Source organism: Erpetoichthys calabaricus, chromosome 2, assembly GCF_900747795.2.
Source record: "Erpetoichthys calabaricus chromosome 2, fErpCal1.3, whole genome shotgun sequence".
Lineage (NCBI taxonomy): Eukaryota > Metazoa > Chordata > Cladistia > Polypteriformes > Polypteridae > Erpetoichthys > Erpetoichthys calabaricus.
The window spans coordinates 116,306,781-116,327,231 of NC_041395.2; the positions used below are offsets into that span (position 1 = coordinate 116,306,781).

General features: G+C 36.8%; 1 protein-coding gene across 2 annotated transcripts in view; it reads right to left on the reverse strand.

The window, feature by feature from the left end:
* Positions 1–717: 717 nt before the first annotated feature.
* The window catches only part of epha4l (eph receptor A4, like), a 106,571-nt gene continuing 86,837 nt past the window's right edge, over positions 718–20,451 (reverse strand). The window contains exons 14-18 of one of the 2 annotated variants that reach the window (XR_007934275.1): positions 19,394–19,543; positions 17,229–17,422; positions 12,085–12,240; positions 11,061–11,913; positions 718–1,791 (exon numbers count right to left, since the gene is read on the reverse strand). Coding sequence is in view for 1 of the 2 variants with exons in the window: in XM_028794400.2 (XP_028650233.1) it covers positions 11,799–11,913; positions 12,085–12,240; positions 17,229–17,422; positions 19,394–19,543 (615 nt within the window). In the remaining variant the exon portion in view is untranslated. Of the gene's footprint in view, positions 1,792–10,033; positions 11,914–12,084; positions 12,241–17,228; positions 17,423–19,393; positions 19,544–20,451 lie in introns of those variants that run through there. The other variant, XM_028794400.2, reaches the window with a different exon arrangement.

Genomic DNA, 20,451 nt, shown 5'->3' on the forward strand with positions numbered 1-20,451 from the left:
ATAGTGTGCACTGCAGAGACTATCATCAGGACTTCTCTTCCTTTCATCATGGACGTGTTCACAAGTCACTCTATCCGTAAGGCCTCCAGCATTGTGGGGGATGCCTCCCACCCCTCCCACAAATAAGATATCAGAATCTGCAGACCAGCACTACAGGACTGAACAACAGCTTCTTCCCACAGGCAGTCAGGCTTCTGAAGACAATGTTACACCCTGTCCCTGCATGTGCCCCCTCATTATAGGCTCTTATCTAATTACTGTTCTGTTCTGCTTTCCTTTACATCCCTTGTCCACTGTACATCTCTTGTCATCATTGATTGCTGTTTGTCATGATGTCGATTTGTACAGATGCTGTTCCTTGTTCCATATTCTCTTATGTAAAATTGCCCACCCTCTGTATTGTTATATTGCCATATTTCATTACTTTGGTAATTTCATACTACTCTATAATATATCATGGTGTGTGTGTAGAAGGTTCGACAATAAAGCCCACTTGACTTGACTTGAATTATTGCAATAAATCACCACACACAATTTTACACAACAACTACTTTATTAGGAATGTAGTTATCCACAATCTTTATTTTAACTATTATTTAACAATTTGTAAACTAGGTATAAAAGACCATAAATAAATTACATAAGTTATATGTACCTACAATTAAAAAATAAAATAAAAAATTAAGGTATGTCTAGCTTCTATGTAGCACAACAAAAAAAACCAAAACAAAACAAAACATTTTGTTAGGAACCAGTGTTAACCCGAAATTAAAAGGAGTCATACAGTACATTCTATTTTTTATTTCATAGTCTTTGCATATTACAATCACATTGGTAAAGAAGTGTTGGGAGTAAAAAAACAGCTGTGACTTGGGTTTTAGGACAGCCAACGTTTGAAAATGTGAAAATGAACAATAAACGCATCAATATGACGAACGGTCAGGTTGGAAGGTGTCTTTGAAGACATTTGGTTTAAACACAAGCAACACCCGAGGTTTCTCCCTGATCCCCCCCAGTCCACTTGAAGTGGCTTACTTGAGCACCCTGTCCTCCCAGCCTCCCTGTTCCCCAGCCATTTTGCTACTCCTGGCGCTTCGTCTGCCTACCAGCGCTATAAAACAAGCAGGCACTGTAGGTGCTTCCATGAAGAGTTGGCACACAAAGAGAAGGAGGCAGGGAAGCTTTAGATCCATTCCAATTGAATCAGTCTGAAGGCAGATGAAGCACTAATAATGTCATATTGATCCACACACACACATCAAGGCTTCGTTTTTATTTAATAATGGCACAAATTGACTTGATAATTCCAAGGAAGGTTTTATCAATGCAGCATAAATGACTGTTTTTTTTCTTTTTTTCTTTTTCCTTGAAACTAACAGTCATGACACATCTTCAAAAAAAAAAAGGCGCATTGACATGCAAAGAAACTGACACAAGAGAAAAACCAGTGAAGTTTGCAATGTTTTCTTTCTTTTGTGTTACATTCCTCTGGTGCAATTTCTAAAATAGACACTGAACTTTAGATACAATTTCTTTCTTTTTTTTTTTTTTTTTTTTTTAGTTTCTTTGCTGAACTTTGGCTCTTTGGGGATTCTTGCTGTTAGCTTGCTAGTGCCGCCCCAGGATCCAAAAGTCAAGCTGGCTCCTTTGGGGTAAGACATATTTTGCTTTTATCATTTTGCTCTTGATTTATATATTCCCTTTAAGAAAAAGAAAAAGAAAAAAAAAAAGAAAATTGCATCAAATGTGGGGCTCTGGAGTCGATAGGCCCAGGCAGTTGGATTAGTGTTCCTGCAAGAAAAGAAGCAGAAGACAAAAGAATCCATTAGGCCTTACTGTACAGCAAGTCATCAAGCGTTGGAATGATTTCTACAACAGCAGGGCGAAGAAGAAACCGGACACTGGAAAGCAATAAGCGCTTTGAACGAGGGGCATAATTCAGGTCAGAACCTCGGTGCTAGAGGGCTGTGCGGCTTTTCGAGGCTATCAAACTCTTAATCATGTCTCTGTATGAGCTGCTTTTGCTTTTTTGTTGCTTCAAGATCACCAGACAGTGTGGGTTTTCTTTTTAAGGCATTGTAGCACCTCTTAAGAAATACATGGCAGAATTTAGTGGTTCTATGCTAAAAGGAGCAGTTAAGATGGTGAAAACACACCAGTAAGAACAGCAGTGGATTCATTTATGTGCCTGGGGTTTCAAATTATGTGAGGGCACGTTATCACTTGTATGTGCCATTTTTATTGTGGATTCATGCGACTCACCACAGGTTAGGTGTCCTTTCTGTCCTGGAGATAAAGCGGGATGGCTTTATATTTGTACAGTAAATGGACATGGGACAAAGCTTCCTGTCTTGTAAATGTGCAGCATTTGCCAATATCAGAGGCTGATACTGTAAAAGGACCACCAGTTTTAGCAGAAAACAATTCCTTATTAATAGCAGCAGACTTCAACTTTTCTAATTTCATTATCCATCTGTAGCCCTCTTTCACTCGTTTCCTAACCTGCTTATCCAGTTCAGGTCTCCAGGGAGCTGGTGCCTACTCTGCCAGCGCTGAGTGCCAAGCTGGGCACAAACTGTGGACTGGGTGCAAATCTCTCATAATTACACACACACACTCAGATCATAAGTAATGATAGTAGCACTTTCAATTACAATATTAAAAAAGAGTTTAACATCCTTGTGTGATGCTCATTGCACCCTTCGCTGCTACTCCCCTGTCAAGAAGTGGGAATCTTTTTTTGCCAGCAACTGCCAGTGGTTTTTATGGTAAACCAAATGAACATTTAAAGATATCTCATAATGTATTTTAAGAAATGCATTAAATTAATTTTAAGATGTCTTTAAATTAATTATAGATATGAGATAATACATCTTAAATGTTTTTTTAGAGATATATTTCTAGAGATCTTAAAATGATACCCTGCTCATTTTGAGGCGTTGTGAAATGCATTTTAAGATATCTCAAAAAATATCCTGAAAAAAAAAACAAGTCTCAGTCAGATTGGAAGACATCTTAAAATAAGTACAAGTCAAGAGAACTCCTCTAAATGAGGAGAGCATGGTGGTATTGGCATGTTCTCCCCATGTCTGTGTGTGTCCCCTCTGGATGCTCTGATTTCCTCCCACAGTCTAAAGACATGCAGGTTAGGTGGATTGCTGATACTAAATTGCCCCTAGTGTGTGGTTGGGATGTGTGTATTTGTGTGTGTGTGTGAGTGTGTTCACCCTGTGATGGACTGGCGTCCTGTCCTGGGTTTGTTCCTGCCTTGCACCCTATGATGGCTGGGATAGGCTCCAACACCCTCTGTGACCTTGTTCTGGACTAAGCAGGTTAGGAAATGACTGACTGACTGGCATCTTGTAAATGTCCTGTGTTTTGAAATAGGATTTCCTGTAATTTAAAGTTATTGTGAACTACATTTGTGATAACTTGAATTACACAGAATGTTATTCAAGATATATCAAAACGAAATTTCTAGATATCTAGAAATGTAATCAAGATATCTTAACATACATTTGCGATATTGTCAAATCGACTCATGTTTGATCTAAAGGGTACATTTCCTAGACACCTCAAAAACACCTTCTGCTATCTTAAAATAAACTTCTCCTCTACTGAACATACTTTAAAAATGTATTTCATGATATCTCAAATTTGATTTCAAGATATCTGAACTGCATTTTGAGACATCTTTAAAAAGACAGGAAGTTATTTCAAGGTGTCTGAATTTCATTTTAACAAAGGGTTTCAGATCCCTCACAAACAGCTTCATGTCTGTTCAAGAGATCTTAAAACCAATTCCAGGTGTCAAAAGCCATTAAGAAGGCTAACAGAATGTTAGGTTATATAGTATGACGTGTAGAGTACAAGTCCAAGGAGGTTATGCTCAGGCTTTATAATGCACTGGTGAGGCCTCATCTGGAATACTGTGTACAGTTTTGGTCTCCAGGCTACAAAAAGGACATAGCAGCGCTAGAAAAGGTCCTGAGAAGAGCAACTAGGCTGATTTCAGGGCTACAGAGTTTGAATTATGAGGAAAGATTAAAGAGCTGAGCCTGTACAGTTTAAGCAAAAAAAGATTAAGAAGAGACATGACTGAAGTGTTTAAAATTATGAAGGGAATTAGTACAGTGGATAAAGACTGTTATTTTAAAATGAGTTCAACAACAGCATGGGGACACAGATGGAAATTTGTTAATGGTAAACTTCGCAAAAATATTAGGAATTTTTTCCTTACAGAAAGAGCCATAGATACATGGAATAAGCTACCAAGTAGTGTTGAAGACTTTTAAAACTGGACTTGATGTTTTTTTAGACAAATTAACTGGATAGGACTAGTGAGCTTTGTTGGGCTGAATGGCCTGTTCTCGTGGAGTATAAACAAATGTTCTATATTGGCACTTTACTTACACAAAACCACTGCTTGGCCAGAGACCATTTCATTTAGGGAAGGGGTCTTTGCGTATGAAATTGGTTCTTTCCCTAATATTTTGAAAAGTAAGGAAATATATAATGTATTGTGGGTTGCCCAGCAGGATACTGACAGATCAAGAAGACCTGAACTTAACCTGTGTTATTGTATGCAGGACGAGTCCTTTTAAAATCAGGAACCCGTTGGTATTTCACAAATATTTTATAATCCATTCATTGTTAAATACTGAACCTGTTACAGATCTAAATAAATAAAGGTTCTTTCTGGAACTTTCATGTGGTTCCTGTACGGCATCACTCTGAAGAATCACTTTGACATCTTTATTTTTTAGAGAGTAGAGCCATTGTTCCAAAGTATAGTCCCGGGGGACCACTTTGCCTGCAAGTTATTTATTTCACCAATTTCACAAACAACACATCATTCTTTGTTTTTATTGATCTCATTGTTCAGTCAACTGTCTATTTGTATTCCCTTATTGTACAAAAATAAGAAATATTTTTTATTGTTGTCAAAACTTGAAATAATAAGAGTCCATTGCCATTTTGTGTGCAATTTGCCCTTTCTGCAAAATTTTCTCCCTAAACTGGGTTCAAATGCTGATAATCCTGAATGCTGAAGAGGAGCGACTACTTCAGTGCCACATTCACTTGTCTGCTCATTTGGAAGTAATTGCTGACCTATCGCATTTAATGTTATCATTACCTGTGTCTGCTGTGCTTATTGCTAATTGCTAATCAGCACTTGAGCACAATTAAAGGAACAAACTGCAGAAAAAGATAATTAAAAAGATAAAAGCAGAAGAAACTTAAGCACTTAAAGCTATGACAAACGAATATTTATGAGATTTGTAGAAATAATTCAGGCTAGATAACAATGAAATCAATAGAAAGAAAAAATGATTGACTAATTGTGAAATTTGTTTTTAGTGGAAACCTGCAGCCATAGGGGACCCCAGAGACTGAGTTTGAAAACCACTGCATTACAAATATCTCAACAAGTTTGCAGATATATGACTGGCATATTTAGAGCTAACATGAAAGCTGAACGGCATTTTAAGTTGTCTGAAAATATTAATCCAGCTTGACATATTATCCACCTAAGTTTATTTATTTATTGCACTCTCACGCTCTATGGTTCTTAAATGGCACTTTCCTGGGTTGTGTGGTTCCTCAAATACCCACTTCATTCTGTGAAGGGTTCATTGCACCCTGAAATTGGGGCTTTTTGCTCTCAAATAGTTTTTAATGGGACGGCGCAGTGGGTAGCGCTGCTGCCTCGCAGTTGGGAGACCTGGGGACCTGGGTTCGCTTCCCAGGTCCTCCCTGCGTGGAGTTTGCATGTTGTCTGCGTGGGTTTCCTCCGGGCGCTCTGGTTTCCTCCCACAGTCCAAAGACATGCAGGTTAGGTGGATTGGTGATTCTAAATTGGCCCTAGTGCGTGCTTGGTGTGTGGGTGTGTTTGTGTGTGTCCTGCGGTGGGTTGGCACCCTGCCCAGGATTGGTTCCTGCCTTGTGCCCTGTGTTGCCTGGGATTGGCTCCAGCAGACCCCCGTGACCCTGTGTTCGGATTCAGCGGGTTGGAAAATGGATGGATGGATAGTTCTTAATGTTTGGAGAAAACAGAAACTTTTAACATATAGTAGGGAATGTAGAAGGGTATGACAGATCAAAAAATCCTGAACTTAGCCTCTGTTACCGTATGCAGCAAGAGTCCTTTTAAAATCAGGAACATATGAGTATTTCACAAATCTGTTGTTTTCAATCCATGATTATTTATTGAACCTGTTACAATTCTAAGTAAACAAAGGTTCTTTCTAGAACCTTCAAGTGGATGACTCGCATTGAAGAACCACTCTGGTACCTTTATTTTTAGAAGTGTAGAAGGCACTTAAATGTGAACAGCAGCTCCTGATGCTGCCTGCTTCACGCAGTATTATATTGCTAGTCATTCATTAGTTTACTAAACAAGCAAATCTATAGTTTAGAACAGGGGTAGGCAACGTCGGTCCTGGAGTGCCACAGTATGTGCAGGTTTTTGTTCCAACCCAGTTCCTTAACGAGAACTCAATTATTGCTGAAGAAGCACATATTGCTTAAGTGACATTTTAATGCTTCATTTTAGTGGTCTCGCTTGTTAAGGTTCTCCAACCTTAATTGCTTATTTCAATCTTAAACTGCTGCATTCAGTGTTTTAATTGCTCCTTATTAGCAATAAGATGTAAAAGACAAAGCAGCCAGCAGTTCTCCAGCTAGCTTTTTTCCAATTACATCTGTGTGTGTTCATCATGCACGGTTTGATTTAATAACACTTAATAGAAAAATGTGACAGACTGAAACTGATCTGTTTTAGGCTTCATATCATTTGGATGATATCTTTGGAAAGGAAAAAAATCTACGATATAAGAACCTTACATTGCACAGACTAACAAGCCATAAAATTAAATAAGGTCTGAGATTGGCAATGATTGGTTTCTAATTAAGCAATTGGGTTGGAATGAAAACCTGTAGCCACTGCGGCTCACCAGGACCGACATTGCCTACCCCTGTTTTACATCTTATTGCTAAAAAGGAGCAATTAAAACACTGAATGCAGCAGTTTAAGATTGAAATAAGCAATTAAGGTTGGAGAACCTTAACAAGCGAGACCACTAAAATGAAGCATTAAAATGTCACTTAAGCAATATGTGCTTCATCAGCAATAATTGAGTTCTCGTTAAGGAACTGGGTTGGAACAAAAACCTGCACATACTGTGGCACTCCAGGACCGACGTTGCCTACCCCTGGTTTAGAATATCAAGAAGCCATACCATTATTTGAGTACAGCATCAGGAACAAAGTGTCTCAGTATTGTTTACATATTTCTATTCACATTAAAAAAACATACAGTCACTGCACCCCTAAAATGGACAAAGTGGGCATATACTACAAGCAGAGCTAAACTGAAAGTGATAGAAAGTGTAAAATCCTCTGTGGGCTCGGTTTCCCACAACACATTCAGTGAAAATCTGCCTTGATGACAGTGATTCGATGCATTTCATGTATTTTTATGTATCTAATTTTCTTTGAAATCTGTGGATGACAAAATACACAGTTTCAAAAGTCCACGTCCGTCAATGGATCTCATCATAAAACGATTTGTAAAAAATACACATGAAGAGGCGATTATTCAGTCTCAAAATTATGAAAGGCAGTACAACCTAGGGAGAAGAAAATCTCGAGACAACACAGTGTCCTTTTTAGGATATTGTTTTATTTTTTATTCCAATTCCCCAGTTGTCGAATATCTGTATTGATTCATATAACCCATCATTTCCACATCTTATTCATCTCCTAAAAGTACTGAATCCACTGAGCTACTGACCAGTAGATGAAATCTTGCTGCCACAGTGGTCCACACAATTATATACCATTTTAGTGGTATATTTAGTGGGTAAATTTTAATCTCGATAGAACTGCCTGATGTGAAATTTAACGCCAGTTGTGAACATTAAAAAAATGTAAACAGGTGACATATAACAAAGCAACACCCTAGTTAACAGAGTATGCATTTAAACGATTAAACCTAACTGACCACTGGGATTCTGAAGGTGCCTCGTTCGGTACTGTAAGGAGTGGTCTAGCTTGGAATTCATTTAAGACAATGGCAATAAAACTAAATAAACTTAGCTCTGGATCAGAAGATATTTAACTGAGAATTCTAGCCATTAAGAGCTTCTTGGTTGATCTTCCCTCTCAAGTTACTAAACCAACTTTAAACACCACTCCCTACGCCCAGTCTTAATGGATCTCTCAGCTGTAATCCATTCAAGTAGCCTGCGCTGGTTCACCACAGTCAGTATATTTATATTTACTTATTTGGCTGATAATTTTATCCAAGGTCACTTACAACATTTGAAATACAACTGGTTACATTTGCTTTGTTTTCCAATTATAACACAAGTGGGTGAAGTGAATTGCTAATGACCACACAGTGTCAGTAGTGGGATTTGAGCCCACAAATTCAACCTTATTTATTATGTCACATTGTCATTGAAATACAGAAAATGAAGACTCATGGAAAAAAAATCACATCTGTCAAGGAAAAGTTTGTCTTCTACAATTTGTAAAGTGCCTTTTGTATGAATATGTATAGCACTATTTAAATAGATAAATTAGCTCTTGGTAGTTTTGTAGGTTGCCTGCTGTAATGAGTGGTAAACAGAATTAAAAATGGTTAAAAGTTTGTCTAATTTGTTTCTAGATATTCTCTCATGAGATTATGTAATAGATCTTCTATTAAAGGCACTATAATAATAATACATTTTATTTATATAGCACCCCTTCTCATGGTCAAAGTACTTACTATATAAAAAAAAAATTGAATGTAAGTATATTATTCAATGTACTTGTTCATTTCTGTTAACTGGTTGTGTAGAAACACTCTGTTAGCAGCCAAGTCACCAAATCAAAGCTAGGGTCACTGCTGGAAGAGGTGTTAGTGATGCCGCTAGGGCAGTGGTTCTCAATCTGTGGGGCGGGCCCCCCTAGGGGGGCGCGAAGTAACAAAAAGGGGGGCGCGAAGATATGAAAAAACAGAAAACAAGAATCAAAAATATGAAAAATACATCTATTGAAACCAAAACAAATTAACTTAAACTGCATTCTGATACTAGAAAAATAAATACATGTATAGAGTTAGATAAATGTCGATAAAAGTTAAGTAGGTATAATAAAATATGCATCTATGATATATCATTAATTAAAAAAGAACAAATTGGTATTAGTGGGCTCCTTTCAAAAAAATGTTGGGGGGGGGGCACGATTAAAACTGTTATGAAAACTCTGGTCGCAAATACTTAAAGGTTGAGAAACGCTGAGCTAGGGGATGCTTACCCTGTGATCTGTGTGTGGAGTCCAATGCCCCAGTGCAGTAACAGAGACACTGTGCTTTATATTTGACACAGTCCTTTGGATGAGATCCATAATTGATAAAAGATACCTGGTCATCATTCAAAAAGAATAGGGTTTACGACGATGTCCTGGCTACACTGACCATTGTCTATTCTGGCCCCCTAATCATCCCTTGTCTCTACTTTGCTCTCTCTCATCCCTTCATCATCCAATAGCCAATGTGTGGTGAGTGTATTGGTGGATTAATGGTACCCGTCGCATCATCCAAGTGGTCGCTGCACACTTGTGGTAGTTGAAATAATTACTCTGTCTACGTAAAACGCTTTGAGAAGCAAGGAAAGTGCCATATAAATGTAATTAATAATAATTACTATTATTAATAAATAAAGCAAAAGAGTGCTCTTTTGGTTGACATTCAGTATTCACCATAATAATGCACCAAAATAATGATATTGCATGGACTGTGAAAGCTGCTATAAAAAATAAAGGCCTTTTAAAATAATTTGATTGAATTTCATTTTTCTTTTTGGAAAAACATGATGTTGCTTACTTTGAAAAGCATTATATAAAACAGAGTTTGATTAATTTGGTTTCTAGTGCATTTGCTACCATCTGTCTTTTCCTCTTAAAATTATCATTTATGCAGTGTGTTTATTACTCTCTACTTTTAATAAACAAAATGCATATAAAAAAATCAAAAACATCTAAATAAAGGACTCCAACTCTTTATTCATCTGTTTTTAAAAAATAACAGACTCAATGGCTGTCGTACATTTTTTTTACACTTCATGAACGAGAGCCTTGGTGTAAATGAAATTATGGACCTGTACAAAAAATAATAAAATAATAAAATACATGTATCGCTTTCTGTAAAAAGAACCAAACATTTTTTCTTCATTCTGTACCATTACTCAAATGCAAAGACAAGTGTTGTCAAAGAATAAATAAACTTTTTGCTTTTGAATTCCACAAAACAATATAACAAAAGAATGTACATTACATGATATCAAATATTATTCATTATTGGCTTCTCTGGAGATTGTGTATTAAACACTGCATAAATATTAATGGTTCCAGTAAAAATAATCAGTAATTCAAAAATCTATTCTGTACACACTACTTTACAAACGTATTTCTCATGGAAACTGCTCTAACGCACCCTCATCACTTGTAGCCTTTTCCCAACATCCCTCGGGATGTGAAGTAGGGGGTACTCCATCCAATGAGGAATCCTGACAAGTCCCAGTTTTAGTAGACAATGTGCTGAAGACCTTTGAGTTTCAGTGGCCTTCAGTGTGTGTACTGCAAAAACAAAGTGGGAAGCCCATCGAAATAGAATCAGTATAAAGATGCACTCTTTGAGTGCAAACTGTTCTGAGGTTAAAGGGACAGTCAAAGAAGAGTTACTGACTGGATAGCAGATCAGAGAAGTGACCAACCCACTAAATGCAGTCTGTTAGAGCAGGCGTTCATTCCTGTACCTATTAGTTACCTGACACAAACTCACCATTCACATATTTTAGAGACTCTTGAAGAAAATCAAATTGAGAAAGACAATTTTAAGTTAACATTTCATCTGACCTCCGAGGTCAAGTTGCTGGGTGTGGCTAACACCACCAATTTCCTAGGGAGTTTTTTTTTTTTTCAAAATAGGTATACTTCACCTAAATGTTGTATGTACCATCTCGTATGCCTATGGTCTGTGTGAAAAGTGTACAGGATGCCCTAGAGCTCACCTTCTCATCTTATAATAAGGACGGTACTTTGCGATTTCAGTGCCAAGCTATCCAGTCAGCAGGGGTTTGAACGTGCAGGCCACAAGCAGATGGATGGCTTTGACCCTTGTGATGTCCAACAAATGTTCTTTCACAAAGGGTACCTGGCTGCTTCCCACATGTTTCAAGCTTCTCTTTCTGTCTATAAAGAGTTTTTTTTTTTTTTTATTACATTCCATGAGCCAAGTTAATCCAACTCCACCACAGGAAAAACGGCAAAGGACTTGAAGCCAGGCGGTAAGACTTTTCTGAATGTCCTGAGGAAATGCTTTTCATTCTAGAAACGTGCTGGAGCTTCCGTTCCAAAAAAGAAAAATAAAAAAAAGCAATCGTGTTTTAAAGTTCTGTGAAACACAACGTATGGCAGCAAAGCAGAAATAAACATTTACAAATAATGTTCATGGTTGGTTCACCAAAACACAACGACAAGCTGACGAGAATGCTGTCCCTGCTTCCACCATTTAGCTGTAGGTTCACCCAACGCTGTGGCCCTTGAAGGAGAAACCTCCATTTGCTTGCCCATCAGACAGAGAGATTAAAAAAAATCCTCGTAATTCAAAGGGCCAAGGTGAAGAGTTAAAAGTGCCATATCCTTTCTTTTGATATTCAATTTAAAGTGCATGGATGAGGTAAACTAATTTTTTTTCTTTTTAATATTATTATTTTCTTGAGAGAGTTTTGAGTTTTTTCAGCAGCAGTTCAAACAGGAACCATCCGGCCTTGCATCTGTTGCATTTGGCTCCTCATTCCTTGAACGCTATTCAGAATCATGCTCTGTTGTGTTGCCGCCGTGATTCCAATTCTGGCCAGGTCACTAAAGAGTAAAAGAAAAAAAAAATAGTCAAAAACTCTGTGAAGGATTCCACCTCACTCCATCCACTGCTTTCAAGTACAACTTTTAAAACTGAATGCTTCATACTGACTGAAATAATAAACAGGTCTAAGCGGGGCCGACACCAGACTAAACAGGGACTGCAATACTTACTCTTGGTTCATTAGCACCACAGCCTCTAGACTAGTGTACCCGGCTGCCGTGAAGTTGTCTTGATACCTTTCCATGCTGATAGCCTGCAGCCATTCCGCCACAGTGCCTACTGAGGAAAATTCAGGACTGCTGGGATCGAGGAGAGTTGTGTTCGGCCTGCAAACAGAATAATAACAATACAATAAAACGCCAAATTCCACTACATCAGCATTAGCCCAATAATCAACTTCATGGGCTCACTATTATAGCCACCTTTCAAATTTGCTTATTCCAGGATAGAGTCATGCATCTGTTCAGGCATCACCAGGCTCAAGGCAGAGATACATTTACGCAACCTTGCACTTCACACAGCAATAACATAGAGTCACCAGTCAATCTGGCCTTCTTGCCTTTAGAATGTGGAGAAAATTGGAGCTCCTGGTGGAATCCTGCACATGCAAACTTTAAAGAGATGGTAACCAGACTGGAATCTGAATCCATATCTGTAGTGTTGTGAAGCTGTTGCACTAGCCATATTGCAAGAATGCCAACCCATTTTACTACAGTATTAGTAATATTTGTTCCCTGCTGTAAACAGCTGATCTTTAAATGCTTTCCAAAATAGTTGGGCTTCCCCTTTATGTTCCCCTCTATTCCATTATAACAAATAATTATGATATAGACCTGGTATTTACATAAAGATTGGTGTTTATGAGGGGAAATTAGTCACCTGGTGTTTTCCATCAGCGACTTCTGTCTAAAGGCGTCTAGCTTGTATCTAATCCCCCGAAACAACGGAAAGCAACTGCTCCAATGTTTTGGCTTCAGTGCTGGCTTGATAGCTTCTGTTTATTGTCAGGAGTCTTTTTATTTACATTTAAGATCAAGTCTCAGAGGCTGGCTTGGAACCAGACCTTCCTTGGATCCAGTTTCTATTTCTGAACACAAGCTGGTCTTTTTTCAAGTTACATCAATCTGTATGCTTTTTATTTTACTCAAACATTGAAACAAGAATGACTTGTCTTACATGTAATTGCAGTAGCTAGCTACTGACTGAATAACAAAACAACGGGCAATTGTTACCTGGGACATACAGTAGTTATGTTAACACAGATCAGATAGATAGATAGATAGATAGATAGATAGATAGATAGATAGATAGATAGATAGATAGATAGATAGATAGATAGATAGATAGATAGATAGATAGATAGATAGATAGATAGATAGATAAAACTTCTTTTGTCCCCAGGTGAAAACTTGGCCTTTTACAGAAGCTTAGTAGATAAACAAATATACACACACAATATGGTATAAATACACATGAGTGACAAAATGGAAGAAAATTAAAAAAGAAAGAAAAATGTCTGACTTGACAGTCACAGTGAGGCATTACACAGGTATATTGCTGTTCATATAAAGGAGTCCAGTAGTGTTTCCTGACACACCTATGCTGAATAATTCATTGGCTGAAAGTACTTGGTATTAGTATATCAGAAAGAGGATGTGCAGCTTGTTCATAGTTACACTCAGTTTTTTTTTTTTTTTTTTCACACCTTCGCTACTACCTCTAGGGAGTCCAGAGTATGTCCCACAGCTGAGCCTGCCCTTTTAAATAGCTTTTTGATTCAGTAGACCTCTTTTGAGGCGATGCTATCAGCCTAGTTATGAACTAGTGAATTATTTCTGCAATTATATAAAATGTCAAAGGGCAGGCAAAGATTCCAAATAGTTACCCATCCTTCCAATTTTTCAATTTGTTATCTCCACTCCAGGGTCATGAGCAGGATGTGCCTATCCCAGAAGAAATGGGGGGCAAAGCAGTAACTAGGTTAAAATGTTCCAAGTGAACTTAATATGCACATGCTTGCGATGTGACTGGAAAGCAGTCTCATGTACAGAATATTCTCACCGCACACACTAGGAACCTACAGCTGTGAGGCAATGGTACTAAATACTCGGCCACTGTGCTCTCTGCTAAACATCCAAGTTGGTACTAAATGCAAACTGCCAAAATATTTTCAATAGCAACTCCAAGTTAAATTGCATTGTAAGCACTAATTTATTAAAAAAAGTAATATATACTGTAACTAGATAAAAATATAGCAGTACATAAAAAAATACTTCTTTGATCTATAATGAGGGTAGGGCAATGTCATGACTAAGACATTTCAATTTGAACTCTAAAGGTTTAAGGTGCTACATTTGAGTGACCTGCTTGTCCTTCAAGTTAAAAAAGGAATTTAAACAATTGTAACACCTCCTGATCTTGTAAGTTGCCTTCAATAAAGCTAACTGCTAAATACACAAGAGTAAAAGGATATGAAAAGATAAACATCTTTAGAAAATCTTTAGAGAAGAAAAACCTACTCTATAGATCCTTTTTGGGAATTACAGAGACAGAGAGAAGCAGCCTACCTAATCAAGACGTACAGTTAACAACATTGTCCTCAAGTGAAAGAAAACCCACTGCAGTGTGGAACTCCAAAAATAGCATTGCCTACACTGATTCACTTATTAAAGTGCTTAAGATATGGTTTTGTATTTTCGCCTTCATGTTCATGTTGTTACTGTGGCAGGTAGGCCCTTGCCTTGTACCAGAATACTATAAGGATAGCATTCAGTCCCTCAACCATAAATTTGGATTAAATAAATTCAGTAATTTGTTGGATTGATGAAATTTATTTTAAAAAATATTAAGTAGATACTATGGCAACATATCAGACAGCCCAGCACAGACTTTACTGTAGAATGCCCAAGAAGGTTGGAGAGCCAGTTGGCTGAGGCTTCCAGGATTATAACTTTGTCTGACTTTGTCTTTTGCATAGGATGGAGAAAGCATGTTCAAATAATGGATAAATGATTGATTAGCAGTACCCACTAAAAGGCTGGGCAAATACTGGATAAATAAATCAGCTTTAAAAAGTGCAAACTATTTTTATTTTTAATGGTTTTGAGATTATACACTGCTGACTTGCCTTAAGCCCATCATTGCTTTGTCTCCATTACCTCAGCCCTCATTGGTTTGGACCAGGAGACAGCATGTTCTCAATCTGGATTGATAAATTACTGTTTTTATTATTGTGACTGTATCTAAGAGAGATAGTCTGGCAGCTATTGCACTTTTTATGGTCTAACTCCTGTTGACACTATTGGCTAAAGAGTTATGAAAAAGGGTTGATATCTTATATTCTCATTATTAGGAGTGGTTATTATATTAATTAATTAACTAATTAACTTTATTAGAAAATTGTTTGAAAACAGATATATTCTAGCTGAGTATCTAAGAATTAAAATGTGTGCCATATTTAAAAATAATTACAATGGAAATTGAGGCGAACAGGCTGATTTATGGAGCCTTAAAGCATCTTATGTTTTTTCTTTTTATTTTTTTTTATTCTCACTAAATGTCCCAATTACTTTTATTGATCAGATTTTTTCCCCAGCCTTTTTTTTCTGGAAGGCTTACAAAAGTAAACCATTCCTCAAACTGATCAAGTATTCTTTGATCTGATATGAATTTATTTTTTTTAATGTCAGGCATTCTGCCACAAGGGCATGTTTTTTTATGTATGTTTACAATGATTATTTCTCATACAACGAGTAATTTATTTTTCCAACATAACAAACATAAATCCAGTATCTGACTAGAGTGGTCTTTACATTTACATCAATAAAATGCAATTTATTTAATTAACTGAATAGAAAAGTCCAAGAGCAGACAGCCTCAGCAAAACCTGTGTGCTGCCTGGGCATTGGTAAGGAATCAATGCAATGTTTTCTCTGGTCAAATTAACTGCGGCTTTCAGACACTATAACTTACTTAATCTCACAAATAATGTCTCAGCTACAGATCTGTTGATGCCTGTTTTATTGATGGGGTCTGATCTGGCTCAACATTTCTCAGTTACAATGTAAAAGTCCTTTACAACACATAATGTATCACTCCATTAAATATTTAGAATAAGTACAGTTCACAGGGTAGTGGGAGCATCTGACAGGGTCAAGCTATGTGACTTTCTCTTTAACAATTTAACAAACTCAATGCATATTTAGTAATCTAAAATTCCTGTTCTGTTATAAAGACACTAAAAAAAAAATTGGTATCTTCCAGGATCCATTTGTGCTGCAAACAGTCAAAACAAAGTTGTATAGAAGTACAACTGACATCAGCGTCTGGTTATTGCAATAAAAATTAAACCTACAGTGTAAAACACTAGGCCTCAAACCTTACAATTACCAGATCAGACTGGATTACATTGCAGATATAAAAAATATACTTACAATTTGTATTATAGTTCAGCAAATTTTTAATGTGTCTTGAATTTGCATTTTCTACTATATGTACTACATTGTTTCTTTACGTTTCAAAGTATAAGAAAAAAGCCTTTAAATACTTTTTTTAAAATAAAATATAGCCATATATTTTAGTTTACGTAAAAAAATTTTATATAAAAAACTATGTTTTCACAGTATTTATTTAATTTCTTTCAAACTTGCAGGGAAGACTTGGGGGTTGGGTTGGCACTCCGTAAAGAAAAAACCTCAGTGTTCCAGTGTGGTGATGAGATGTCACCTGATGCACTCAGGTCCCAATCTAGGTTATTCGTTGTGTGGTGTGTGTGGCTCAAATAGAAACTGAGCAACATAGTGATACAGTAGTTATTGCTGCTTCAGGGATCAACATTCAGTTCTCTTTGGAGTCTGCATATTCTTCCCATGGGTCTCGTCTGGGTAATTCTGTTTCCTTCCACATTTCAAAGATATTTCTCCTGGCTTAAATGGTCTCTCTAAATTGTAATCATATGAGTGAGAGTATGTGTATGCTTGTCTGCATGTGTGGATGCTTGACTATACCTTGTGGTGAAATCCATGTGGGCTCCCAGTTTTGTTCTAATGCCCTTAAACCCTATACAAGGAATAGATTGTTTCAGAAAATAGAAAGGTGATACAAAAAAAAAACTATAACGAAGTTCTTGGAGGGTTTTCAAAAAGCATTCTTGAACTAGTAGATTCCCCTTTTAGGAATCATATCTGAAACTGGGTGCAACTTTGCAATCTGGTAAGTAATGCAGCAGATTTTATAAACAGAGCAATTTAGAAACATTGTCACATCTCATCCACACTCTAATACATCACAGTTAGCACACTGTCCTGATAGTGACCTTGTGTTCTCGGCACCCGTCCTCTTCAGGCTGTTAGGGTTGCGGATCAGTTTGTCCAGCATGTTGACAATTTGCCCAAACTTAGGTCTATCACTTCGCTCTTTCTGCCAGCAATCCAACATCAGTTGATGTAAAGCCACGGGGCAGTCCATGGGGGGAGGGAGACGGTAGCCTTCCTCTATTGCTTTAATTACCTGTGGACAAAATAAATAAACAGCCTGAGACACACATTCTCAGTACAGCAGTGAGCAATGTACACTGCATTAAAAATTAGACATTGAAAGCGACTCTCATAACAAGTGGTATTATTAACAGAACATCTGATGTATGATTCCTTCTTGGCAGCACAAAAACAAAACTCTTGATAAACCCTGTAGTGCTTTAATTTCCTAATTTGTGAAGAGGTAAGAAAAAAGGCTAAAACAACAAACATTTTACTTAACAACCAATAATCAAGTACGCACGTCTCTTTTTCTTTTACATTCAAATATACTGCGCAAGTGTTAATAAACAGTCACAGGCTTTAAACTTAAAAACATTATTCTGGCTTTCTGTTCATGTTTCCTCATTATTACCTGTGCCTTTATGCATATGCTTTAAGTTTTCTTTAATTGTCACTTCTACAGTATGTAGTACTAAGCCTCTCATTCATTTTCTTATTAGCTTTACCCTAAAATTTCCTTTCACCCTCAAAATCTTTCCTAATTATTATCTTTCCAAAAATATAGTCACCAGTATCATACTAGCCTGTTCTGGTTATATAACCTGTTTAAAAATGCATCCATTTAAAGATATCAAATGCTAGAATTAATAAAGAATAATTAATTGAATGAACCATTATTATCTATATTGGCTTACACAATGAACATCACAAAGCAAATACAAGCACAACATAATGAGGTATATTATACAATCATTCAAACACTTTCCACATAACCATTCCTTGGCTAGCTGTAAATTTCATATTCCTTTAATAATTCTTCTGTTTTTGTACTTCTTCCCTCATGACTGGTCCTTTTCACTGTCAGCTGCAAGACTAAGGCTCCATAGTATTAAATTTGTGCTTAGTGTATGCTGGGACTAGCAAACTATATTAAACAAGGATCATTCATAACCTCGAGCAAACCAGTAGCGTCCAGGCAAGTCAAATGGCAATATTTTTTAAAGAAAGTAGGCACAACAAAGAACACAAAGGGGCTACCAAAAAGCTGTATTGCTACTATATACATTTATGTAAATGTATATTCTGAGGTAAGTATTTCAATATAAACAAAATTCAACTGCAAGCTAGAAAGACCTATGACCCAGAGTTTATGGCACTCTCTTTTAGAGAACTTTTGGTTTTAGAATGGGTGGGAGGAAATGAATGGAAGAAAAATTGGTGTGATTTTTTTTTATTTGTTTGAATGGGGTTTGGTGGATAAAGCAGGCTTGTGAAGAGAATGTTGTGTGGTATACTGCAATCTGAAGGGTGCTGGGTAAGCCTTTGGCAAATGTGTGAAGGACACAGTGGCAGGATTGGGTATTTTATAGAGAGCTTTGTGTTTTACATTAATAAGTGGTGAATGAATCTGTAGGTAAGCATGTATAGGCAGGTGTGGCTGGATGAAGTAGGGCTGGACGTAGAGTGAGAGGGAAGAAGCTGTCGGTGGTGGGTTAGCCTTTGGTGGATATTTATAGATCCTAGGGACTTGCTGAAATCTCATCAAATACTGTAAGTGTAGAGGGTGTTCTGGACAGAATGTTATGGGGATGGTATAAACAACCACATCTCTACAACTCATTTTTTTCATTTTGAAATCCCATATTGTAACTCTGTTAAACTTATAAAAAGGTAATCATCAAGAGAGTAAAAAAAAAACTTCAATATCTAATGTTGATGATTAAGATCATGAACTTTAAATCTCAATCTGTAAGCCTGAGCAAATTGCCTAATTGGCCTGTGATACAAATTTAAAGAAAGAAAGAAAGAAAGAAAGAAAGAAAGAAAGAAAGAAAGAAAGAAAGAAAGAAAGAAAGAAAGAAAGAAAGAAAGAAAGAAAGAAAATTCTACTGCATATAAGTCACTGTACCTTGCAAAACAATGTCAACCAGTCATAATAATAATAAGTACAGAAAACGCATTGTGCAGAATCCATCATACCATAAAGCAGCAACAAACTTACGTCTTGATTAGACATATCCCAGTAAGGCCTCTCTCCATAGGACATCACCTCCCACATCACAATTCCATAACTCCAAACGTCACTCGAGGAAGTAAATTTACGATAGGCGATGGCTTCAGGTGCAGTCCATCGAATTGGAATTTTGCCACCCTACAATTTAAACATGTGTTACCTGAACTGATTATGTCTCAAGGAACTACATAAAAATGTACACCAGAAATATTACAATTAGCAAAAATAACCAAATTACAAAGCAAACAGCAAAATTAGTTAAGAGTAATTAAAAACATACATTCATACATTTATATGTCCATGTATCCATCATTAAACCCTTTTAAACAAGTTGAAGGCTGTAGGAGGCTGGAGCTACTCCTGAAAGTATCAGGCATAATGCAGGAACCAGCCATGGACTGAGTAACAATTCATGAAAGCACATTCACAAAATTACCCACACTCGCTCACATGAGTCATCAATTTACCCAAGATACTATAAATGTTTAAAGTAATTTCATCTTTTCAGAAAAGCAAATTATTGTCCTAAAATAAGATGTGGTCACTGAAGGAAGGCCGAAAGCAAGTAAAAAAAACACTCAAGGGGCATATTTCAGTAATTTCCTGTTGCTGAATTTTTCAGTCAATGCATCTGTTATGGTTTACACTGGGAAGTATGGTGGCACAGAATGAGTACTAATATTTTACAGCTCTGGAGACATAGTTTCCATTACTAATGCAATTACAACTCGTTTAGAGTTTACCTGTTCTCCTTGTGTTCACAGTGATTTTTTTCTGGCAGTCATGTGTTCTCTCATATCTCAAAGAAATTCATACTAAATTAACTGGAGGTTCTAAATTGGCCTGGTGTCAGTGTAGGTGTGTACATGTCAATGTGTTCTATTCTGGCATCTGCCTATTGTTGTCTTTATTGTAGAAAATGCCAGTATTCTATATTGGAAATAGCTGGTTCAGAAAATGGATTGATGGACGTATGCTTTTATAAAGTGCCATAAGGAAAACATAATTATATAATAAAAAACGCAATAAAAATCTTAACAACTGTC